At 53.3% G+C, this 25,692-nt stretch overlaps 2 protein-coding genes across 2 annotated transcripts; one reads left to right on the top strand and one right to left on the bottom strand.

The window, feature by feature from the left end:
• Positions 1-820: 820 nt before the first annotated feature.
• Positions 821-8,243, top strand: Rab25 (RAB25, member RAS oncogene family). Its single transcript, XM_041656040.1, has 5 exons — positions 821-1,082; positions 4,117-4,312; positions 6,272-6,465; positions 6,957-7,037; positions 7,558-8,243. Exons 1-5 carry the CDS (start codon positions 1,043-1,045, stop codon positions 7,683-7,685), a joined length of 639 nt encoding a protein of 212 aa, XP_041511974.1. The 5' UTR covers positions 821-1,042; the 3' UTR covers positions 7,686-8,243.
• A 2,556-nt stretch (positions 8,244-10,799) lies between these two features.
• On the bottom strand, positions 10,800-17,453 carry Mex3a (mex-3 RNA binding family member A). Its single transcript, XM_041656036.1, has 2 exons — positions 17,000-17,453; positions 10,800-14,009 (listed from the first exon to the last, which is right to left on the bottom strand). Exons 1-2 carry the CDS (start codon positions 17,451-17,453, stop codon positions 12,907-12,909), a joined length of 1,557 nt encoding a protein of 518 aa, XP_041511970.1. The 3' UTR covers positions 10,800-12,906.
• Positions 17,454-25,692: the final 8,239 nt, after the last annotated feature.

Here is a 25,692-nt window from a genome sequence, read left to right as displayed (position 1 = left end):
AGGTGTGGAACCCCATGTGGGTAAGTAGGAAGGGGGGAACTGTGTGGGTGAGTAGGAAGGAGGGGAGCCGTGTGGGTGAGTAGGAAGGGGGGAACCGTGTGGGTGAGTAGGAAGAGGGGAGCCGTGTGGGTGAGTAGGAAGGGGGGAGCAGTGTGGGTGAGTAGGAAGGGGGGAACTGTGTGGGTGAGTAGGAAGGGGGGAACTCTGTGGGTGAGTAGGAAGGGAGGAGCCCTGTGGGTAAGTAGGAAGGGGGGAGCCGTGTGGGTGAGTAGGAAGGGGGAACCGTGTGGGTGAGTAGGAAGGGGGGAGCCCTGTGGGTAAGTAGGAAGGGGTGAGGCTGTGCAGGTAAGTAGGAAGGGACCCATCTGGGCAGGTAGCATCCCTGAGGGAGCTCCACCTGAGGGAGAAATGCTGCCCATCCCTGGCCTGAGGCTGTTAAGGAAGGGCTTGAAGCTGCACGCTGGTGCAGCTCCTACAACTCTGCACTGCAGAGATGCTGTTCCCAGCTTGCATTTCTTGCCCTAATAGCTCTTTGCCTGATGCCTCCAGTATAATGCCTACCAGAACCTGAGATGGGAAAGCTGGAGGCCAGTAGCTTGTGCCCCACCACAAATCTGTCTCTCTTAGCCTAATGGCAGCTCCCCTTCTGCAAACCCTAGGAACCTTCAGCTCAACCTCACCCCCTGTTAACTCTAGGAGAAGGTTCTCCTGTTTAAGGGAGTGTGGGCTGAAAGCAGACACCTAACCTGTTTAACCTGTCTGACGTCATCTCGCTCCACCCACCTGTGCCCAGGTCCCCAGTCGAGCTGGCTAGCTCTTCCTGTTCTCAACTTCCGTCCTCTCAGCTCCCACAGAGTAGCCCAACCTGCCAAAGCTGAGCCTCCGGGGCTCTTCCTGGCCTCAACTCAGCCCTCTGTCCCTCACCCCAGTGAGAGGGGAGCTAGGTGCAAGTCTCTTAAGAGCTGAGAGTTGAGGCCATTTAATCAATAAACAAACTGTCACCTCTGCACCTGCAAACACCTTCACTCCATGCTGAATCGAGATGACTGGAAGAGACGATGATTATAATTTTGTCTTCAAGGGTAAGTTGGGGATCTTGCGAAGGGAAGGCTCCAGAGACAGGCTGTTTCCAGAGGAGACAGGGTGTCTTCTTTTGTTTTATCTCTTACTTGGAATCTAGGAGAGAAAGCAGGGCTCAGGAGTATAGGCAGGAGTGTTAGAGGTGCAGATAGATGTTCGGAAGCTGTATAGTCTCTAATAAATGCTCAAGTCCCTGGGAATATCAGCTGGTGAAGCCCAAGAGATGGAAGTCTGATTTAGAAAGGACTTGCATTCAGGGCAGAGGGAGAAGAAAGCCAATTTAAGAGGAAGAAAGTCTGTCCAGGCCGTAGTGGTACATGTCTTTAATCCCAGCCTCGGGAGGCAGAGGCAGGCAGATCTCTGAGTTTGAGGCCAGCCTGGTCTACAGAGTGAGTTCCAGGACAGCCAGGGCTACACAGAGAAACCCCATCTTGAACAAAAATGAAAAAGAAAAAAAAAGGAAAAAAGTCACCATCTTTCTGAGCAGGTGCATAGAAGGGGAAAGGGAGACCATTGTTGAGCTAGGTAGCTGATACAGAGGGGAGATGCTGGGACAGTGTGATGAATGAGCTGGCTGATGGTTTCCATGGGACTCCTGTGCTGAGCCTGTGTGATGGTATCCACCAGGCTGTCTCTGAAAGCGACAAAGCGTGCATCCTTCCTGCTCCCCCCCCCCCCCCCAAACAGTGTATCTCTGTAGCTTTGGAGCCTGTCCTGGAACTCACTCTGTAGCCCAGGCTGGCCTCAAACTCACAGAGATCCGCCTACCTCTCCCTCTGAGTGCTGGGATTAAAGGCATGCGCCACTACTGCCTGGCTCCTTCCTACTTCTTTATTCTCAGCTCCAAGTGTTTGGGCCCTCTGTGGGTCTATAGCCCACTTCCTGAAGGCACAGTGGCCTGATGGCACTCTCCTTCCCTTTGCACCACACCCTGCAGCCTCTCCCAACCTCAGCCCCACCCTGGCCAAGCTGGGGAGCCTGTACTCCTGGCATTTTCCCAAGGAAACTGGTAGGACTGTGGCCTGGCGGTGGTATAGTGACTCCTAACTATTGAGCCCCCAGTGCCAAACTATCTTCACATGCCTGGTGCGGTCCATCATTCTGAGTGATCCCATGGCCTCTCTGGCACTTACCAGTTGGCACAAATGGGGTTCCAGTGCCACCATGGAGAAGTGTGTGTGTTGGGGGTGAACTATGCTGACTCTGGCCACCATGTGAAGATGATCAGGAGGACTCAGGACAGGGCAGAGGGTGGCCACCTGCCATAGCCTTGGAACAGGGAGCTGTCCAGGAGAGGCATGACATCCATGTTCACGAGGGCTCATGGCACTCATGCATGCACACTGAACTGTCACTGCCACTGCCCACCCCTGCAGTGAGGGGGTGGGGCAAACCCTTCCTGAAAGGTGGGAGTGGGCAGTACGTTAGTGTTTAGTACAGTGTGATAGACCTACTGGGGTGATAGACCTACTGGGAGGGGCTTCCTTGTCGATAAAATGGGAATAGTGGCTACAGGCACCTCTGGGTGAGGCTACATAAAGGCTTGGGTGGTGGCCAATCTGAAGAAAGCAAGCCAGGCACACATTTAGTCCCAGCACCTTGGAGGCAGAGGCAGGCGGTTCTCTGTGAGTTCAAGGCCAGACTGGTCTACAAGAGCTAGTTCCAGGACAGGAACCAAAAGTTACAGAGAAACCCTGTCTCGAAAAATCAAACAAAACAAAACAAAACAAAAAAAAACCCCTTGCCCTGGGTCTGAAGACAGGGCTGGGGATGGATGAATGGAGACCCTTCTCCTAGCAAAGGAGAGGAGGTGACACACACAGGTGCACTCCTACACCTTCACAGGAGAGGCAGTGACACACACACACACAGGTGCACTCCTACACCTTCACAGGAGAGGCAGTGACACACACACACACACACACAGGTGCACTCCTACACCTTCACAGGAGAGGCAGTGACACACACACACACACACAGGTGTACTCCTACACCTTCACAGGAGAGGCAGTGACACACACACACACAGGTGCACTCCTACACCTTCACAGGAGAGGCAGTGACACACATAGATGCACTCCTATACCTTCACAGGAGAGGCAGTGACACACACAGGTGCACTCCTACACCTTCACAGGAGAGGCAGTGACACACACACACACAGGTGCACTCCTACACCTTCACAGGAGAGGCAGTGACACACACACACACACACACACACACAGGTGCACTCCTACACCTTCACAGGAGAGGCAGTGACACACACACACACACACACACAGGTGCACTCCTACACCTTCACAGGAGAGGCAGTGACACACACACACACAGGTGCACTCCTACACCTTCACAGGAGAGGCAGTGACACACACAGGTGCACTCCTACACCTTCACAGGAGAGGCAGTGACACACACAGGTGCACTCCTACACCTTCACAGGAGAGGCAGTGACACACACAGGTGCACTCCTACACCTTCTCAGGAGAGGCAGTGACACACACAGGTGCACTCCTACACCTTCTCAGGAGAGGCAGTGACACACACACACACACACACACATAGGTGCACTCCTACACCTTCCTGTCACCCACAGAAGTGTCATCTGCCAACCTTTCGCTTCTTACATGTAAGCACATAACATACCCAAGCCCCCTTCCTCTTCCTTCCTCCTCACATACAGACATCAGCAACTTTCCCATGCCCCTAGTCCGGAAATGTGCACCCCAGAACTCCCATGCCTGTCATTCCCATGTCCCCTGTGAGCAGCCCACAGCTGTTACTGTCACTGCGTTACCAGAATCACAGGCAGACTCTGTTGCCTCAGTAGCTGCTGCCTTGAATACTCCTGGCCCTCTGTGTCTGTCTGTCCATCCCCATCCCTCCACCCCTGCAGATGCCCTATGCAGTGTGGCCAACCACAGCCTCTGCCATCTTGCTTTTCTGAGCCCCTTTCTTTCCCGTTGAACAGACTCTCTGGCTCAGGTAGGCTCAGAGCCACTCTGCCCTGGCTCAGTTCTCCTCTCTCCACTTCCTCAGTGGTGCTGATCGGCGAGTCAGGCGTGGGCAAGACCAATCTGCTGTCCCGGTTCACCCGCAATGAGTTCAGCCACGACAGCCGCACCACCATCGGGGTTGAGTTCTCCACCCGGACTGTAATGCTGGGCACCGCAGCCATCAAGGCGCAGATCTGGGACACAGCTGGCCTGGAGCGGTACCGAGCCATCACCTCTGCGTGAGCCCAGGCCTGGGGGGGACGGGAGGCAGGAGTGTGTTGTGTGTTCCCTGTGATGGGAATCATGAAGACACAAGTTCTATGTTTGACAACAGGGATAAATAGGATGTAATGACTGTTAATGCAAGTCATGGCCCTACTTACTAAGCCTCTCCTGTGCCCAGGAAGACACAAAGCCCTTTGTACCCGTCATTTTAAAGTATTACAGGAAGAAGTGAGGTGCCTTGTTTAAATAGGTGCATGAACTAAGAGTGCCCCCTGACTCCAGCTCAGTGCTCTGCTCGGCGGCAATGTGTCCAGTCACAAGAGACAGGGTTCCCTGGACTTCGGTGTAAGTTTTAGAGATCAGGCTAGCCTGAGCTCACACGTAGACCTGGAACTCATTATGTAGTCCTTGCTGGTCTGGAACTCACTCTGTAGACTAGGCTGGCCTGGAACTCACAGAGATCTGCCTGCCTCTGCCTCCTAAATGCTGGGATTAAAGGTGTGCCCCACCACTCCTGATCACTATTTTTTAAAATTAGATTAGTTGATTAATTGATTGATTGATGGGTGGGTGGATGGATGAATGACTGGATAGATAGATTGTACTCAGAATCGAATGGCTTCCCATACAGTAGCCATATCCCCAGCTTGGAATATGCAGTTTATAAAGCTTCAGAGAATTAGGCCTTCTGGAACCATGTCCAACAATTCCTGGTCAGTGTCAGGTCCTGCTGTCTGAGATGTGGTTGATCTGTCATATATGATGGAAGACAAAACTGCAAGAGACTTGAAGCAGGAAGCAGGGGTTGTTATGCAGACTAAAGGGCCACACTCACCCACTACTTCTAATTATTTGACCTCTTATAAAACTTGGTTGAGGCTGGGCGGTGGTGGCACACGCCTTTAATCCCAGCACTCCAGAGGCAGAGACAGGCGGATCTCTGTGAGTTCGAGGCCATCCTGAACTACAAGAGCTAGTTCCAGGACAGGCTCCAAAGCTACAGAGAAGCCCTGTCTCAAAAAACAAAACAAAACAAAACAACCAAAAAAACAAGACTTGGTTGATTTGTTAATAAACTAGGAATAAGGGGCTGGAGAGATGTGCTCTCCCAGAGGACCTGAGTTCAATTCCCAGCACTCACATGATGGCTCACAACCATCTGTAATGAAATCTAGTGCCCTCTTCCGGCCTGCAGGTACACATGCAGGCAGAATATTGTATACATAATAAACAAATCTTTTTTTTTTGTTGTTTTTGTTTTTGTTTTTCAAGACAGGGTTTCTCTGTGGTTTTGGAGCCTGTCCTGGAACTAGCTCTTGTAGATCAGGCTGGTCTCGAACTCACAGAGATCCGCCTGCCTCTGCCTCCCGAGTGCTGGGATTAAAGGCGTGTGCCACCACCGCCCGGCCTTAAATAAATCTTTAAAAGAAATAAAATAAATAAACTATGAATAAACCACACATGGCGTTTCACACCTGTAATAACAGCTGAAGCCGGAGGATTGCCTTGAGTTTGAAGCCAATCTGTGCTACATATTGAGTTCTTGTCCTAAAACAAAACAAGGAATAATTAGATGTCCCCAATCTGAAGATGGCCTTTTGAACTCGGAATTCAGGCCAGGTACTGACTGGTTCAAGGGGCAGGCATGTGGTTCACCCTGAAAAGATGCCAAAAGAAGAGGCCGCTGTGTGAGGAGGACATTAAAAGTGGAAGATCCAGGCGCATACCTGCTCAGAGTCCACGTGGGCATTGGTGGGTGGGCAAGGCTGAAGTCAGGCAGAAGATTGCGGAGGCCTTGAGCTGGTAGGGTTTGGAGCCGGGCGGTGATGCTGCACTCTGAGACCAGCATCTCTGCAGCATAAGGGACCTTGAGTACCCTGCAGGGGCTGGGGTCCTGACTGCTGGCACACTGATGTCAGGCATTTAGTTTGACGACTATGCTCTGTCCATCCCTTCCTCTTAACCCCACACAGGTACTACCGCGGAGCGGTAGGAGCGCTCCTGGTATTTGACCTAACGAAGCACCAGACCTATGCCGTTGTAGAACGCTGGCTCAAGGAGCTCTATGACCACGCTGAAGCCACTATTGTTGTCATGCTGGTGGGGAACAAAAGTGACCTGAGCCAGGCCAGGGAGGTGCCCACGGAGGAGGCCTGCATGTTTGCTGGTGAGGGCCGCCCCCACTCAGTCCAGCTTCTCCATTACTCACACATTAGGGCCGGAGGGGTCTGTCCCCCAGGTGCTTCACTGCTTCTAGTCCCCTTGGGAACCCATGAGCCTCCCCTGCTTCCCTGCTGTGAGACTGGTTTCATTGGCAGTTGTTCACAGTTGATTGTAAGACGGCCTCCACCCTGCAATACTCAGTCAGGGCCCCTGGTGGGCTCCTGCTGGCCATCTCATTTACTCCTCTACAGCATCTGGTCTCCTCTTGAGCAGTGACTAGATGTAGGCCATGAGGCAAGTTCCTTCTTCATTCTCTCTGCATGTCTAGGCTTTACTTTCCTAAATGAACCTACCTTATAGATTGTATAAAGGATTAGATGAGCTGCTATCTACCAAGGGTTTTGCATATAGAAAAAAAAAAGACATAGAAAGCACTAAATAAAAGTCACTAGTGTTGCCATGATCCACGAATAATGTGTGCTTCCTTTCCTGCAGAAAACAACGGTCTGCTGTTCCTGGAGACCTCAGCACTGGACTCCACCAATGTGGAGCTGGCCTTTGAGACTGTCCTCAAAGGTGAGTCTACCCACATTGGGTGCTCCATTTCAGGTGGGATACCCTGTCCTAGCTCCAGTCCACGGAGGGCTCCAGCCTCCTCAGAGACACTGGTCCCACCTCTATCCCTCCACTCATCCTAGAGTTTAAGGAAGGAACCAGAAGGCCTCATTGTCTTTAGGGGGCTGAGTCTGGGCTCTTTATTTACCCAGACAAGACCCAGGTGTCAAAACTACTTCCTTCCAGAGTTTTCTGGGGTGGCCACCTGTGCTCAGAAATGGCATGGTTAGGGGCTGGAGAGATGGCTCAGTGGTTAAGAGCATTGCCTGCTCTTCCAAAGGTCCTGAGTTCAATTCCTGGCAACCACATGGTGGCTCACAACCATCTGTAATGAGGTTTGGTGCCCTCTTCTGGGCTGCAGACATACATACAGACAGACTATTGTATACATAATTAATAAATAAATAAATTAAAAAAAAATGGCATGGTTAGGGGGGTGGAACATTAAACTTCTGGCCTGATTACCGCCCTTTGTCCTTAGAGATCTTTGCAAAGGTGTCCAAGCAGAGACAGAACAGCACCCGGGCCAATGCCATCACCCTGGGCAACGCCCAAACTGAACAGGATTCTGGCCCTGGGGAGAAGAAGGCTTGCTGCATCAACCTCTGAACTCAGTCATGGCCAACCATGAGTCACTGCCTCCATTCAGCCTTTGCGTCCCTCCCACCCAATTGCATGATTTTTCTCTACCCTTGAGTCGTTCCCTCCCCCCACTTCACAAGCACAGGGTCCTCACGCCCTACCACGTCTCTAGCATCCGCCCACACACACCCCTCACAGGCTAGGGCCCTACCATGTCTCTAGCATCTGCCCACACACACCCCTCACAGGCTAGGGCCCTACCACGTCTCTAGCATCCACCCACACCCCTCACAGGCTAGGGCCCTACCATGTCTCTAGCATCCACCCACACCCCTCACAGGCTAGGGCCCTCATGCCCTACCATGTCTCTAGCATCCACCCACACCCCTCACAGGCTAGGGCCCTCATGCCCTACCACGTCTCTAGCATCTGCCCACATCCCTCACAGGCTAGGGCCCTACCATGTCTCTAGCATCTGCCCACACCCCTCACAGGCTAGGGCCCTCATGCCCTACCACGTCTCTAGCATCTGCCCACATCCCTCACAGGCTAGGCCCTCCCCCAATAAAGCTGTTTTGTATCACGCCTGGCTGTCCTACTGCCTTCCATCTGCCCCTTGTTGAATTGTCAGTGCTGCCCTTCCAACTTTGACTTCTCCTGAGTCCCTGATTCCTTTCTCCATCCCTTTTTGTCATCTCTACCATCTCCACTGCCCCTCAGGGCCTGCTTCTGGAGTTCTGTCTGGGGACAGTGCCAAGGGGACAGGAATTGCCTACCCTTTCCTCTGCCAACCCCTAGGGCAGGTGGGGGATGGAAGATTGTGTGGAGGGGAGGGGTATTTGGAAGACAAAAGAAACCATCCTCCAGCACCATCTGGTACCCAAAGCTCTGGTGCCAAGAACTGAGGTCACTTTAATGCCATGGGCAAGAGGTGGGGGGAAGATTCTAGGAAGCAGGGCTGGCCTAGTATACGTACTCAGCAGAGGTTCCTAAGATGGGAGGGGAGTACCCCATCCAGCCCTTTCCTTATCCTGAAACAGGAAAGAACGGAAGTTGGTAGAGTAGGGGAGGATTTTGTCTCTCCACATCTTTTGCGGGGAACCCTGGAAATCCCCATTTCCCACACCAGAGTACCAGTCCCAGTGCAATTTCAGCTGCCACACAGTGAAAGACAGAGCCTTAAGTAATAATACTTTTAATAAAATTAACTTCTCAATCGCACCTTTAATACATTAACCCTCCCCCTCCTTGGTTTCTCTGCGTGGTGTGCAGCTTCACTTCGACTTGATTATTCATGGGTCTGTTTTATTTCCCACCTTTGTTTTGCATTTGAACTCTTCCTTGGTGATTTGCAAGAGTCACTAGGTGCCTCAAGTCAAGTCTGACCACAACCCTACTCTACTGCCCCAGGGCAGCCTCCACCCACCCACCTGACCTCCCAAGCACTCACCCTTGGTAGGCAAGGGCAAATTCTTCCCTTGCCCAGATGCTACCATCTCAAACTATCGAGAGTCCTACGGCAAAGAGGGCAGGGGGACCTCTACTCTCTAGATGGGGAGAGGGAGGTGTGTCTGGGCTCTAGGGTCCATAGCCGTTGCACTGCTTGCTCAGACTAAAGCCAAGAGGCCTCTCCCCACCCTGATCTGATTGCCAGTGGGGGCTGATGCAAGACAAGTGCTTAAAAATGCTCATTTCTCACATGCAAAAGCCAGGCTTCCAGTTTTCTGCGGGGAAGGTGATGCGATGTGGCCAGTGGGTGATCCCTATCTAAACATAGAGGAGGGAGGCTAGGACATGAGGGCTACACTGGGCTCACCAAAGCTCCCTTCTTACTTTCACCGCTGTACTCTGGGGGGGGGGGGGGGGCAGGTTCTCCCAGGCCGTATTTACGCTCTACTTCCTGAGTAGAAAGTATTTCTTGGGATGTGACTTTCTCTGAGACTCCACAAAGCCGAGTGTGGTGGGGCATGCCTTGTAGTCCCAGCAATTGGAGACACCAAGAAGATGGCTGCTTGTTTAAGGCCAGGCTGGGCTAGAGACCCTGTGTCAAAAAATAAAAAAGAACACTGCACCTGTGAGGAAAACAGCACTAGATTGCATCGCCGCTCCCACCGCAGCACGGGCAAAGCTGGGCCGACAAGCATTGCACGCTCATTGGTGAACAGCTGTACCTTGCTCTTGAACCAACCTGTAGCAAGATGGACTGAGGTGACTTTCAAGGACCTCCTCAGTGTGGCCTGGGAGAAGCTGTCTTGGGTGAGGGTTGGGCATTAGGAGTAGGGGCTTCCCAGCAGATGCCCAGTCTCACCTGGTTTCAGATGCCCAGTGTGTACCCTAGCAAAGACCTTGGGACAGACGCCCAAGTGTACCTGTCCCACACTTAAAACCCTAAGGATTCTCAGAATCAACCCCAGCAGACTGGAAGCTCCCAATCTGAGCTAGCAGCCTGCTCCAGCCCTGTCCCCAGGGTAGGGCAGTTCAGCCGCAGGCCTCTATTCTTTTTCCCATACCTTTATACTTCCTACTGGGCTCAGGGGCCCACAACGCTACTAAACTTTAAGCTATCTGAGTATCGTCTACTAAGTAACTAGTAATTCTTTTTTCTTTCTCTAGGATTATATGAAATAAATTTGAATTATTTTGTAGTATTCTCTTCTTTTAAACCCCTCGGTTTTTCTTTCTCATTTTTCTCTCTTTTTTTGGTTAAAAAAAAATTTATTTCTCTTAAATCTCACACCTCTGAGGGTTTCCGTAGGCCTGCTAGGCCTCAGTTTTGCCTTCCCCCTCACTTGCCCCTGGCACAGGGTAGGGGAAGGAGGGGACACTCCAGGACCCTCAGTCCTTAGTCCCAAAGCTTCTTCCTTTCTGGTTAATCCCTTCCTTTGTTTGGCTCTGCCGGCTCCCCTGAGGGGGAGGAGGAGGGGAGCCCACGGAATGAAATCCAATCTACTGGTGGGGGCCCCAGAAGGGACCATCTCCCTCATCCCCTCTCTCCACCAGCCATCCCAGGATGCTCCCCAAAGAAAAGCAAATGATATTTCTCCCCAAAAAAAAGTGGGGGAAAAAAAGAACATAAACCCGAACATATATTAAAAACTTTTTTAAGATTTAACTCTGAATACAAATGTATTTTTTCTTCTCTCCCTACATATATTCTAAACCTTCTAAAGTTTTTTTTAAGGATCACTTTATCATAAAATAAAATATCCTTTTCATATAATAAATTACCTAATAAAAAGTCTTTTTTTCATATTAGCCCAGGTTCTTTGCTACATTTATACGGTAATAAATGCCTTTATTAAAATAGAATATTAAATTATAAAGAACTGCTTTTTTTTTCTTTTTTGCTATTTTTGTTTCCTCTCCTGTTGGTCACCATCTCACTCCCTCATTGCTTTCTCTCTTGTTGCTCACTTTTGCGTTTTGCGCTAGTTTCTAGGAAAGGCTCCTCTGCAAAGGTGGGACTGGATCTGTGGAGCCCCTACTGTAACAGTCTTTGCCTTTGTGGGTAAGGAGTGGAGAGGGGGAGGGGGTCGACAGACAGACATCCCTTTTTCCCACCCCCTCCCATGCCCTGCCCCTGGGCAACCCAGGGTGCCCATTTGGTTTGGTTTCTATTGTACAGACATCTCAAGATGGCTCACATTGGTGGAGAGGAGGGAAGCTGCCACAGGCCAGTTTTTTGGGCTGTAGCCTCCTTCCTCTCCCCTCCCAGGCTGGTGGTCTGGAGGGGAAGGCTGAGGAGAGGCAAGTTAATTCACAACAGGCAAAGGGGAGAGAGGACCTCCCTCTGTGCCCTCATCCCACATCCCTTCTCCATCCAGGAAGAATGGGACTTCTAAGCTAGAAGAGCTCATAGTCCCACCTGACTATATACAAGCATCTCCTGGGTCTCCCGGGCTTCCCCATCACCCATCCTCTCCTGGCCCGGCCAGCGGAACCAGGAGGGTAGGAGGCTGCGGGACAGACGGACAAGTGAGCAATGGGAACAGCAAAGGGTGCCAGGCCCTATCACAACACCTGATTCTTGTAACAGGCCCTGCTGCATCTCAATGCTTTGCCCGGGCTTGACCCTCACCAAAAATCTGGCCTCTCTCCTCAGCCAGTGGGTAAGACAGAGACTTCATGATTTGTAGCTAATACGGATTCAATAATGGTCCAGCCGGTGCAGCGAGGTCAGGGGATAGGCCACTGCAGGTGAGGGGGAGGGGGAGCCATCCATCCACATCTTTCCTGCCCCAGGACTTTTCCTACTTCCCATTTTCTCTTCTCTTGGCCAGAAGACCCAGAAGTGCTCCCCAAGTATAATGCCCATATATGATAAAGAAGGGGTTTCAACCCTTACGGACCCCCATTATCGGTTTCCCTCTCGAACTGGCACTGAGTCTACAGCTACATTCCATCAAGAACTGGAACGGGTTCTTTGGAGGAGTGGGGGACAGAGCTATCCAGTACATGAAGAGGAACTGGGGGCACTTCTCCCCAGGAGGATGGTATCCCCAAAGCTGGGCTAGAAGGGGCAGGAAGGGGAAAGGAAGATAGACAAGGAGGACAGCCGGGGGGGGGGGGGTGAAGAAATGGAAAAAAGCAAGGGGCAAACCCAGAAGAAAAGCTGGGGAAGCCAAGCAAAAAGTTGGAGGGAAAGGGAAGCTTCTTTCCAGATCTCTCCAGCCCAGCTTTGTAAGACAGATGAGTTGTGAGCCCTTTATTGATTGACCTCCTCCTCACTCCAGATCTGATAGGCCCCCATCTCCCTCATACTGCTGGGAACTCAGGATACGAGTGGGGAGGGGGATAAAGGGTTATGTTAGGAGGTGGGAGGTCAGGACCAGAGGGGCGGGGATCACTAAGAGCACCTCTGGTTACAGATGGCAATTCTCCCCCTCCTGTGTTGTCTTACCTCTCCACAGAGGAAGGGGCAAAATGACACACGGATGGGGAGAAGGGAAAGGTCAGGATGCCCTGGTGGACAGCAAGCTAAACAAAAGCTTCTATAGCTGCTTCCAGATTTAAGGGTGTGTTGAGGTATCAGAGTTGTAACTCTAGTAAAACTTACGGTCTGGCCCCCTTCCAAAGGGTAACCAGAGGTTCTGAAAGTGGCTGCCCCCCCAGCCACTCATGCCTCCCCTCCCCACCCCAGGGAGCGAATATTTCTAAGCACCTTGCCCTGTAGTCACTGATTTTCCAAAAGGCCCTACAGGTCCAGGGTGTCATCCTGGGCAGCGGGCCCAGACCAGGGACAGGGAGCTTAGGAAAATATTCGGATGGCTTGCGTGGCGGTGATGTGGCAGACAGGACACTCTGGGTCCGTCCTCTCGCAGATGCGTACTGCACACTCCATGCAGAAAAGGTTGTGTCCACAGGGCACCAGGGCTGCTGTCACTTCGCTCTCAAAGCACACCATACAGTCCCGCCCGCCGCCTGGACTCCGCAGCCCTCCCGCCCCCAGTTTAGAGAAGCCCTGCAGTGGCTCTCCAGGCGGTCGCCGAGGGAGCCCGGCCAGCTGCTCTGGCCCCGCAGAGGTGCCTGGAGAGCGGTGTGCACTCGGTGGGCCTGCGCGTGCCTTGGCTGAAGAAGAGGAGGAGGCAGAAAAGAGCACCGAGGTGGGCGTGGCGTTCTCCTGGCCCGCCCACAACGGGGGACTCGTCTCAGCCACGCCGTAGTAGACGTCTTGCTTGCCCACACCATAGCCCGGAAACAAATACCCGCCGTAGCCGAAGTCCCCGCCCTGCTCGCCTAGGCGCGGGGCCTCGAAGGCCGAGTCCACACTGCACTCGCCGATGCAGCCCAGGCTGTTCTGCCGGAAGGTGGAAAGCGGCTTGCAGCCCGGAGCATGCACCCGCCAGGCGTCAGAGTAGCGGCTGTCCAGTGCAGTGTCGGGGCTGCCGGCCAAGAAGTCGCCGTCGCTGTTGTACTCGAGGATCTTGCCGGTGCGCACAGCGATGTGCGTCTCGATCTCCTCCCGCGCACGTTCCACGTTGCCTGGGGCGCCGGTGATCTCGAACACCGGGTCGCGGTCCCGGCTGGGGGTGATGATGTATGTGTTGGTCTGCTGCTGGATGCGTTTGATGGTCGCTCCCTTGGGGCCCACCACCAGTCCCACCACACGGTAGGGCACTCGAACACGAATGGTCACCTGGCCCGGCAGAGCAGGGGCCACACCAAAGGCGGCGCCAGATTTGTTGCGTGAGGCTCTTATCATGGAGAAGTGCTCAGCTGCTGAGATGATTTCCCGCCGGGCTGTGGCCACGTCTTCCCGTCTCCCAGTCACCATGAACACGGGCTCCTCACCTCGCACAGGTGTCTTGATGTAGGTGTTGGTCTTGGCTCTCAAAGCCTTAATCTTGCAGCCTGAGCAGAGTGGGAAAGAAATTCACAGGACAAGGGATGTACTGGGATGTCTCCAGAATCCCAGCCTCCCAGGAACCCTTCACTTGTTCCAGTGACACCCTGATAGCCACACGCACAGCCACCCCATGTTTCTCTTGTGTGCCAACCATTCTGGGCGTTCCAAATACACTCCTCCAAAACCGCCTCCTTCAGAGCCTTTCAGAAAAGTGGCTAACCCAAAACCTGCTCACAAACTCTCCCCTAAGAACCCGCCCTTCCGTTCCCTCCACCTCACCAACCTCTGAGTCACCTCTCCTGATCTTTGCTCAAAACTCCAATGCACACAGTCTACTGTGTGACCTCCATTCACTAAAAGTGTCCTCTAGCTCACCCAGGGTCATTGGCCATCGTGTGCCATGCCTTCTGCCCCATATCCTCTGTGAGTCTCCACGTCATAAAGTTTGCAGCACCTGACACTCAGTGTGGGACTAGTGGGAGAGGACAGGATGGGGTGGGGGTCGAGGAGTGAGAATTTCAAGAGAGAAAAGTAGAAGTTTGCATCATCTGGAGGAGGAGGAGCTGTGTTCTTGTTCTCTGCCCCAGGCAGGGTAGAGATGCCCTGGAGGCTGAGAGGGAGGAAGTGGGCATTTCTGGACCCACACTCCTGCTCTGAAGGAGTGGCAGGTTAGAGCTGGGGGGCTGCAGAGAGAGGCTGTGCCTGTGGGCTGTAGACCCCAATGGCTGTCCTCCAGACAGGGGTGTGAGAACATGTCCCTAAGGATACTAAAGCAGTGGGCAGAGTGCATCCGTCCAAACAAGCAATCCCGTGGGGTGACAGAACACCCTTCACATGCACACAGACCCTCCCCTATCTCAGTCTTCCCCAGCACACAGACTGTACGCCCTTTGCCATGTTCGCACAAACTCCCTGGGCTCCCCAGGCACATCTCCCCGCTGACACACTAGCAATCCAAAGACAAGTGCCCACTCTTCTGACTCTCCCAACGCTCAACTGCAGGCCTCTGTGTGAACTTGTTTTTTTCTTTCTCCTCCCTCTCCACTCCAAATAGTGTCTTTTCTACCCTAACGTACTGGAGGGACATGGTGGGTTAAGGACATATCTTTTAAGATATATTAGGAAGGAAAATTTGACTCCTGAGCTTCTTTTCAGACTTGTTGGCAGTTAAGAAGTCCTACTTGTTGTCAAGCCTACATCCTTGCTGCTTTATTCACAGTAGATAATGGTTCAGTCTGTGAGTCTTGGAGGACCAAAGCACAGTACATTCTGCCACCTCAACTTACATGCCATTTCATGGGCACCTAGGCTCCAGTTCTTAAGTTTTGGAACCAAAAACTTCAGTGGAAGCTAGGTTTCTTGAGAGTTGGGGAGTTTGGGAGGTCAAGCCCTGGTATAAGACTAAAGAGAAAAGCCAGAGGCCAGGCAGTAGAGAACCCAGAGCTTCGTCCTCCTGGCTTCTGCAACACAGAAGCATCTCTAGAAGGGAGGTGGGAGTCAGAGAAATGCTCAAACTGCGGCAGCAGACCAGAGAGGACTTCCACCTACACGGGAGTGGGGATGGGAGGACATGTTTTCTGAAGAGAAATTCTACTTTGATGATGGATAGACACATTTGCTAAGGAGGCAGAAGAGAAAAGGACTCCATTAAATTCTGGTGCCTCACCCAAACAGAGATATTAATATCCCCATCCAGTTCCAGGCTCTGGATCCCCCATGTCTCTGACGGAGGAAAATCCAACTTTCTAAACCAGACACCCCAAGAGATTGTGGGAGGGGGCGCTGTGCAGGGGAGTGGCAAGCTCCCCTCCTCCACTCAGCTCCCCATTCCAAATCCTCCAGCTCCAATACTAGGGTGGATGAGGTGGGATATGAAGTAGGGGCCACAGCCTGCCTCCCCATCCAACCTCCAGGAACTGCCCTCCTCCTCTACTCCCGCGGAATGCAGCCCCTCCATTGTTCCCCACAGTGGGGCAGCTCCTCCCCCACTCCACCTCTCAGCCCAGCCCCTTTGCAATATCCAAATCCCGCTCCTCCCCCCCCCAAGCTGGGAGGGGAAGGGTCCCCAAGATCCAGGTTGCTCAATTTGGGTACTTACCAACACTCCCACCCACCTAGGCATGCCGGGCTGAGGAGGGTGTGGTAACATATTCCATTGGCTTAATCCAATTCCCCTCCCAGCACACCCAGACATGCAACCCACCACCAAATTTCCAAGTGGAGGGCTCTCTGCCCCCTTCAACGACAGGCCTCTCCTGCCTTGTCCCACGCATTCACTCAGAGACTCTTCTTTAGACCCTTGGCTCCAGGCCGTGGCCAGCCCAGAACAAAAGCAAGACGGAGAAGGAGAGGCCCACGCCAGGGCTGGTACCACTTCAGAGACACCCTCCCCAAACACAAGGGCCCACACATGCAAGGGCCAGCAAACGACCACAGGACCCCTCTCTGCTAAGGGCTTCCTCATCACCTCTCTCCAGACTGGGACCCTCCCCTGGGCCACACCCCCTTTCATTCCTACACTCAGCCCAACAAAGAGACAGATCCTCAGTCGGGCTTCATGGACCGGGTCTTGCTCAGAGTCCCTAACTCCAACGGCAGAAGGTCCCAGGAGTGCCCCCTCCCCAGTCTACAAGCAGATACCAGAGTAAGGATTTCCAAGTAATTGCACATTCCGTCAGTTCTTCCAGCCCGGAGCCGACACCCCCTCCGCACAGACCCCGGGATTGGGAGGCAGCTCCCCCTCCCCTTTCCTCTCCCAGTTCCAGGATATTTCTTTGTCTACGGGCGGAGCCCCAGGGGAGGAAGGGTCCCGAGAGTCGTCCCTACTAGGGGGACCAGGGAACTTTGTGGCACTTGGAATCTGGGCAGGGGGCGGGGCCCCCTTTGTCGGGAAGGGACAGAGCCAGAGGCGGGCAAAGAGGGAAGCGATGAACTTTCAGCGCCGGGGACAGCAAGCCCCCACTCCAACCCTCGCAGTGTCCGGACACCCGCTTACCTTGCCTGCCCACGATCTCGGCCACGTGCTCGGAGGTGGGCACGGGAACGCACTCCGTGGTGTTGCTGCTGCCCTTCAGGCGCAGCTCGGCCTCTTTGTAGAGCGCGCAGAGCTTGGCGTCGTTTGCCCCTTTGGGGGCGGCGGGGGGCTGGGGCGTCTGCGCCGCGGGGGCCGCGCTCGGGGCGGCCGGGGCCGCGGCGGGCGGCGGCGGCGGGGCCGGCTGCGGGGGGGCGGCCGGCTGCGCGGGGGCGCCGCCCCCCCCACCTCCCCCGTCCTCGCCCGCCGTGGGGGCGGGGGGCTCCCCCAAACCCAGGAGGCAGAGTTGATCAAGCGCCAGCTGAAGGGCGCGCTCGTCTTCCAGTAGCCCTCGGTCCTTAGCGCTTCCCCCGAAACATCCTAATTCTCCAAAGCCCCCATTTCTTTCCATTATTCCAGATACCACTAGACTAGGCATGGCGAAACAAAAGCTGGGGGAGAGAGAGAGGGAGAGAGAGAGAGGTGGTGGAAGGGAGAAGAGGAGAGAGGAGGGGAGGGGAGAGAGGAGGGGGTATGTGGGGAGGGGGAACAAAGAGCTGGGGAGGGGGGAAGAAAGCGAGATAGAAAGATAGACCCACCCCTAAGCCCCCCCCTCCCCAAGCACCCTGTAACCTGACTCCCCTCGCCCCAGCCCCCGGGTGGGGGTGGGGGAAAAGAAGCAAAACCAAGAAAGCAGATCTCCTCTCGCTCCGGGGTGACGGGTGGGGTGGGGGGCTGCGGGGCTTGGCCCCCACCCCTCCGCCTCGGACCCGGAGTGTTTACCCTCTGTCGAGCAGACGCCCCCTTAGGCTCCCGCACCGAGCCCCAGTCCCGGAGCGTCGCTCAGTGGCCCCCAATAGAGCCCAGCCCCTTCCAGCGCTCAAACTCTTTTGTTTTAAATGAACTGGATGGAGCAGCATGGAACTGACGGGAGGGGGGCGCGCCGGGGGCGCCCGGGGCATGCCGGGAGTTGTAGTTTCCCGCCCTCGGGCTCGGGGACGAATTCGGGCAAGAGGACGCGCCCCTTGGGTTCTGCCTACCGCTCGCGGGCAAAGCTCGGGTGGGCGGGGAGTCGTGGTCCGGGAAATTTCAAGAGCTGGCGGTATGCGGGAAAGGAGCGGGCGTAGAAAGACGTCGGCCACCGGCCCCGCGGGTCCCGGGCCTTTTTCTTATGGTAATGAGGAGCGGGGCGGAGCGGCCGCGTGGCTGCGGTGTCCTCCCTCCTCCGCGCGCGATCGCGGAGTCCACAGGCTCAGGCCTTGGGGAGAGCGCTCGCGGAGCTAACAAAGCCCGCGGGCCGCTATGATAGGAGGAACGAGTCTCTGAGCTACGTGGGATCCGGGAAAGGGCGTTGGGGTGGAGGAGGTATCCCTGGTAGAGGATGGGGGCCCCTCATCTCTTAAGTAAATCATCCCCCTCCTCCAGCCCCCCAGTTCCAGGATCTCAGAGGCCGCGGCTTGGGAGGTGAGTTAGTTCGCGCCCCCGTGGACCGTGCAGTAACCGGGTGTGGAAGAGGAGGCGCGGAGAGAGAGGATAGGGGTGAAGGGCTGAGCAGGGAGCCTGGAAGGGCCGTAAAGGCTTCCTGTGACTTAGTTTAGAGCCTAGAACTTTGGGTGTAACGGGAGTGAGATTGGGAGCCCTTCATTCCTGAGCCACGAATACAGTGGAGGTCATTTGCCCCTTAGGACTCTCATGCCTGCCTCTTTCTTTTATTAACCAGTAATTCAGCCCCTTTGACCCTAGAAATATAAAGAGAGATCAAAATTAAGTTTTTGAGACTCGACAGATAGTTTAGAGGGAGTTGGGTTTACTGCAGTCTTTTCTTCAGCTCTAGCCTGTGTCTTCTTCAGCTTTCCTTTTGTCCAAGAGAAGGAATAGGACCGCGTCTAGAGGCCTTGAGGTCAAACGCTTAAGAACCACCTTCTCCGAACTGGATAGCAGAAAGTAGGTATGCCTCGGGGTATAGGATGTCTTTTTTTTCAGGCCCAGTTCCTAAACTGGTTCTTGGAAAGAGTGAGTTTGCCCATGAGTGGGAGGGCTAAGTGGTGGGAGGGTCTGAGGGTTCATGCCCAGCAGACAGGCTTTTCCCTTTCTATGAAGGAGAATCTTGGACAGAGGATCTGGGAAGCTGAGTAAGGGAGGGGCTGCCCCTGCATGGAAGATTGAACAGATTATCAACACATTTTATGGGCTGGATGTCCATGCCCGCCAGCAGGAGTGGAGAGAGTGAACAGCAGAGTGGGCCTCCTGACTCCTGTCACCTCCCTACCCCTATTGGGGACCAGGTACTAGTGGAGCCACCAGCTGTTTTGAGCTTTCCTGTCTCTCACTGAAACAAGATCCCCCCCAGAGTTTGCCCAGTCTCTGTCTTCCTCCCCACTTAACCAATTACAGCAGGAGGCTAATGACCTAAAAAGCCTTGGGGATTCGGTCAGGGAGGGGAGCAAAAGGCAGAATCTTGAGTGGGAAGTGGATGGCTGCGAATCTTGAGTGGGAAATGGGTGGCTGCGAATCTTGAGTGGGAAGTGGACGTCAGCTAAAGGAGAAAGGGACAGACTAAAGCTGGAGTAGGCAAGGTGGCACCCCATGGAACCCCCCATGCAGCGGGATGCATCAGTCCTCAGGGTGTCTTAGTACCCCCCCCCACACTCAAGGTCACACGCGGTGACTCCAGACATCCTCCAAGGCAGAAGAGAGCACATGCAAGCCTGGCACTTGGAGGGTCATGTGTGTGTGGACTCAGGTGTACCCCTAGGAACAGATGTCTGCAGAGCCGCAGGTGAAGAGGAGCTATGGGGACAAGAAAACTGCTCTTGCTCCTGAGGCTGAGGTCTCCTTTGTTCAGGCCAATGCCACTCAGCCTGGGCTGCTGTGCATGGGTCCTGCTTAGCTTTCCTTCCCTGCCTCTGTGTCTCCCCTCTCCTACCCTCCTCTACTGTCCTGGCTCCTGTTTTCATGCTATGGAACCAAAGGACCTTGTTGAGTTGTTGAATTGACTGTGAGCGTCGAATCCTTATGAGTATTTGTGTGCATGCATGCATGCATGGGTGCAAGGCAGGAAGTGACCCAGTGGGACAAGGTCCTTGTGGAGGCCCGAGGACAGGAGTATGGTAGGAAATATTGTGAGACCGTTTTCCCGTCTACTCTGAGCAATCTCGAGTACCCATGCTTGGCTGTCTACGTAGTAAGTACTTAAGTAGAAGGACACACCTAACACCGGAGCCCTGGAGAGGGAGATCAGGAAGTTGGTAAGGAAGCCGCACCAAGCAGGCTAGCCTCAGTTTATCTCCCTACCCTGTTGCTGTATTTCTCACAGGCTTCCTCCGTCTGTCCTGGTCAGTTCAGCCTCCCTCCCATGCTTTGTGAGGCTTTTACTTTCCTTTTTGTTTTTATTAAATTGTATTTCATATGTATATCATGGCTGTGCACGTGCTACAGCACACGCATGAAGGTCAGAGAACAACTTGTGGGAACAGGTTCTGTCTGTCTTCACCATGTGAGTCCCCAGGGTTAGCAGCAAGTCCCTTTATCCACTGAGCCATCTTGATGGCCTTTTTTGTGTGGTTTGGTTTTTCAAGACAGAGTTTCTCTGTACTGTAGTCCTGACTGTCCTGGAACTCACTCTGTAGAACAGGCTGGCTTTGAACTCACAGAGATCTATCTGTCTGCCTCTGCTGGAATTAAAGGCATGAGGCAGGCTTGATGACTTTTTGTTTGTTTGTTTGTTGTTGTTGTTGTTGTTGTTTTGAGACAGGGTTTCTCTGTAGCGTTGGTGCCTGTCCTGGAACTTGCTCTGTAGCCCCAGCTGGCCTCAAACTCACAGAGATCCGCCTGCCTCTGCCTTCTGAGTGCTGGGATCAAAGGCGTGTGCTACCTACCACCTCCCGGCATCATATTTTCCTTCCTTAATAACCTCTTGTTGGAAATATACCTAGATATCCAGCCTCTGCCTTTCTTGCTGAATGTGCTGCTAGTTTTCTCCTTTATGCTGGAATGCACTCAGTGTGCTAATTTCTTCAGAACAGTTTTTAGTATTTATGTTGTGAGTGTGTGTGTGGGTAAGAGAGAGGGGTGTGTATGTGTGTGTGTTACAACACACATGCGGGAGACCAGGAGAGAGGGGTGTGTGTGTGTGTGTTACAACACACATGCGGGAGACCAAGAGAGAGGGGTGTGTGTGTGTGTGTGTGTTACAACACACATGTGGGAGACCAAGAGAGAGGGGTGTGTGTGTGTGTGTTACAACACACATGCGGGAGACCAAGAGACAGACTTGAAGAAGTTCCAGGGGTTAAACTCAGGTCCCCAGACTTGGTTTCAGGCTCCTTTACCTGTGAGCCTTCTTGCCGGCCCTCAACTTATTTCAGCTGATGAGAATATATTGGGTAAACTTCTGCATTCTGGGTAAAAGTGATTTCAGACTTGATCCCTGCTCTCATGAAAACAGAAACTCACCTACATGGCCAAAGAGGATAAGTGTGAGGCCAAATCATCTTTGGGGCTTGAAGAGCCACCAAAATTGGAAGGAAGGGTAGGTCATTGGTCCCTTTGTCTCTCTGCCTGATCTCCTACAGACTCCCCAGAGCAACTCTGAGGGGCTGGGGTGGAGCTTGGGCCCCCCCAGGACAGCTGGCTAACAAGGCTCCTCTGGGACTCCATTCTGGGCCCTGGCATGTAGGAGGCGGTGACACTGGAGCTGTGACAGTTGGTCCTTGGATCCCCACCCAGTGGCGCCAGCTCTGGTTTCGGGCTGCGCGAGGGAGGGGATTAGTTGCCCTCCTGGGACGCAGAAGCAGTAAACGTGGCTCCCTGTGAGGACTTTTCCTCCCTGGGGCAGAAGGCTAGTTTAGATGCGAGGAGGGTTTTGGCTGGGATGACTTGCTGGATGGGGTGTGTAGTGCAGACCATTACCTGCAAGACGTCAGAGCGGAAGGGGACGGTGACTGAAGAGGCCGATCCTTTTCCCCTTTGCAGAACACATGCAGCCCAGAGAAGGGGTCTGTGGCTCCCTTCTGCCTTCTAGACCATTCTGTTTGTTTCCTTCATTTCCTGGAGGTTTTCTTCTTAGACTCTTCAAACATTGTATTTACTCTATCATTATTTTATTACATGTATTTAATGTGTACATGTACTGTATTTATCCTGAATGTAGAGGTCCTGGGGATTGAACGCAAGGCCTTAGGCGTGGCATCAAGCACCTTTCTCCCTTGGGCCACCTCATCTGACCTTTGATATCATTTAATCTTCATAATTCCATGGAACTGTAATTTCTATCTGTACTTGACATAAAGATATCCATGGCTCACAACAGCTGGTAAGGGGAATTCCACTGTTCAAAGTTAGAGTTGTGTGACTTCTGACCTGGGTCCCCAGAGGTGGACAGTGCCATTCCGTGCTTGGAGACCTTGGAGGGAGTGACATTTAAAGCTGGGGCAGCTTGGGGAGGTTTCCTGACTGAGGTGGGTCTGTTGGAATCACTGAAGGAGTGAAGTCCCTGGAAAGGACAGCAGTGGGGAGTGTTTCTGGAGGTTGTGTGGGAGGTGGCTAGGGAGGCTTTCTGTCACCCATTCTGGAAGCATTGAGTATATGTGACACCAGGTGGCGCTGCAGGACAGTCTCCTCGGCTGCCCACTGGTCAGCCTGCCAGGGGCCCAGGTCTGCCTTCCTGTGGAACCATTGCTCTGTGCTCTCACCTGCACAGGTCAGATTTGGTCTCAAGCCACAACCCCACCCCCACCCCATCCTCCACTCCCGTTTTCGACAGGACATTCAACCCGTGGAATCAGGAGACTTTGATAGCAGTCTATTCCAGATTCTGAATGGAAACCCTAGGTAGCAGAGACCTTCCAGCAGTTTACCCTGCCTTCTGTCCCGTGGCTTCCTGAGCCCCTTAGAGACTGTTCAGGGGAACTGTGAAGTCCAGCTGGCAGGGTCTGCAGGGAAATAATAACTACCTATAGAGATCTGAAGTTTCTCACAGTGAGCACTGGGCAGACCCTAGAGGACAAGGGGAGTGAAGCCTGCCCTGGGGTGAAGCCAGGGTTCTATAGGGTGCTGGGTAGGTGGCAGAGTATGAAGAAGTAGGTGGTGTCCTTCTGGTAGTGACAGGCACGATGAAGACAATAAAGCAGAGGGTGGAGGCCAAACGATTTGAAGTAGTTTGTTTTGGGGACAAAGTCTCACTGCGTAACCCTGGTTGGCCTGGAACTCACTATATAGACCACGCCGGCCTCCAACTCAGATCTGCCTGCCTCTGTCTTTAGCGAAGTGCTGGGATTAAAGGTGTGTTTTTGTTTTGTTTTATTTTGAGGGGCCCTCTTTTAGCCCCGTCTGGCCTTGAACCTGCAACTCCGGAGCTTCCTGTGCCCAGCTCCCAAATGCTGAGATTACTGGCATGTTCCACAACACCTGCCTGAGGAAGGTTGGCACTGGGGCATTGTCTGGGTGCCTGTAAGCAGCAGCGTGGCTGCCTCTGGCACTAGTGTTCTTAGCTTGTTTCTGTTTTGCACTTCCCTTCCCCACATTACCACTTCTCCCAGCAGCCCTATGAGGTGAACAGACTCTGGCTTAGGAACTTAAAGCCCTGACTTTTTAGTTCTGGCTCTACTCCCACCCCCTGCTCTCCTAACTTCCAGTAGATGACATCACCACCCACCTGGTTGCTCAAGCCTGAAAACTAAGCCATCTAGATTTCTGCCTTTCTATAACTTGTATCCAGTGCTTCAACAAGGCCTCTCAGCTAAACCTCAGAATATTTCCTGCCAGACTGGAGAGATGATTCATAGGCTAAGAACACTGTTCCAGAAGACCTGAGTTCAAGTCCCAGCACCCATACATGATGGCTCACAAGCTTCAGTTTCAGAGGACCCAATGCCCTCTTGTCTCTGGGCACCAGGCACCATACATACATTCATGGACACACATACATGCAGGCAAAACAACCATGCATTTAAAATAGAAAAAACAATTTCCTGTCGGGTATGGTAGTATAATCTGTAATTCCAACAGCAGGAGGATCAGGAGCTCAAGGGTGGTTGTATCTCTGTACCAACCTTGAGGGCCATCTGGGCTACATGAGACCCTGTCAAAAACATTTAAAAACAAATGAACAAACACCCTGAGTCCAGCTCCTTGGTGGTTAGAATGTCCTTTGTGACCTGGTCCCCGTCCAGCTGAACCCCCACTCTACCCTTCGCATACCCTGTTGATCTTGCAGGATGGACCGTGACGTGGATGGCATCTCCCCTGTCACTTCTGGGTGTCCTTACCACTTACCACACCGTGTAGTGACTCATCTGTTACCTCAGAGCACTGGGAACACCATGAAGGCCGGGATTAGCTGTGACCCCAGCATCTGGTACATAGACACTCGCTGTATAGAAACTTAACATGTTCACCTCTCCTTGAACATGCCCTGTCACAGGCCTACTGCCAAATGTTCAACTGATGCTTTCTCCCATTCCTCCCATCCTGGCACCTCCCAATCTCCACCCTCTGGCACTCGGCCCTCAGGCCAGCAAGGGGGTGCTATCTGCATGAGACTTGGCATGTAGGGTCCCACTGCTCTGCGGCTCCTAAACTACAAATGCCATCCGAAGTGCGCATTGTGTTTGGGTGATTTCTCAGAAGTTATCTTAGAGCCTTCCCTCAGCCCTGGCAGGTAGAGGAGCTCAAAGTAGGCATGGCTTGCTTTCCGTTTCGGACCTCAGCTTGGGAATCCCATGATCTGGGATGACCTGACCGTGTATCCTGAGGTTGCTGTGGCCCCTTGTGCTTGCCCTTCATCTGCACTCGGCTTGTGTATTAAAGAGCACTCCGCATGGTCTGTACGCCACACCAGCAGAGAAGCTGTCTAGGGAATCTCACCCAGTGTCTCTAAAGCCTGCGCACGGCAGCCACTGCTGACAAATGTGTTTGCTGAGTCAATGAATAAAGAAAAGAAGAAAAATTGTGTGATTCTGAACAAGCCTCTTGTCACCCTCTGGCTACAGCGGTGTGTGATTCTGAACAAGCCTCTTGTCACCCTCTGGCTACAGCGGTGTGTGTTTGTTTGTGGGTGAGTAGGCACAGCATGGGAGGCAGAGGGGACCATAAGCGTCCCTGGAGACGGCTTCTCCCTCACCCTGAGCTAGGGCCCGCACACACCAGTGATGGAGTCACGGCCATGTGCGGGGGATCAGAACACAAGCCTGAGCAGCAAGCACTCCTTGTGTTTGAGACAGGGTTTCACTGTTGGCTGCCTGGCCAGGAACAGCTCCGACAAGTGTTTAGCAACCAGGAAGGGACGAAGCCTGATTTGTAGCAATTGTCAGTTACCAAGATAAGTTTTCTCCCTCTGACTGGCTGCAGTGTGAGTGATGGGCCGTCACTAGCACACACGAGCTGGCCATCAGACAGAGACAGACTCTGGGTAGCTTCTAGTTCTGCTCTCTTCTCTCCTTGGCTGCAGTTGCCCCAGGAGCCTGAGGGTTAGATGTCAGGTTGCTTCCTGCACACAGCTCCAGGAGTTAGAGAGGCTGCTTGGTGCCACTTGGCTCGTACCTTCAGACCACTTGTATTCTCTTTCAGGTAGCTGACTGTACATGTCTCTGGCAGCATTCACTGTTGATTGGCCCAAGCTAGGCACGCAGATATTGACAAACAACTTGGGGTTCTGTGTAATGTGACCTGTCTACCCT

The sequence above is a fragment of the Microtus oregoni genome, unplaced genomic scaffold (genome assembly GCF_018167655.1).
Source record: "Microtus oregoni isolate MIOR12 unplaced genomic scaffold, Mior012 000007F_ref0000211, whole genome shotgun sequence".
In the NCBI taxonomy this organism is placed as follows: domain Eukaryota; kingdom Metazoa; phylum Chordata; class Mammalia; order Rodentia; family Cricetidae; genus Microtus; species Microtus oregoni.
This window is presented reverse-complemented; position numbering and strand designations above follow the sequence as displayed.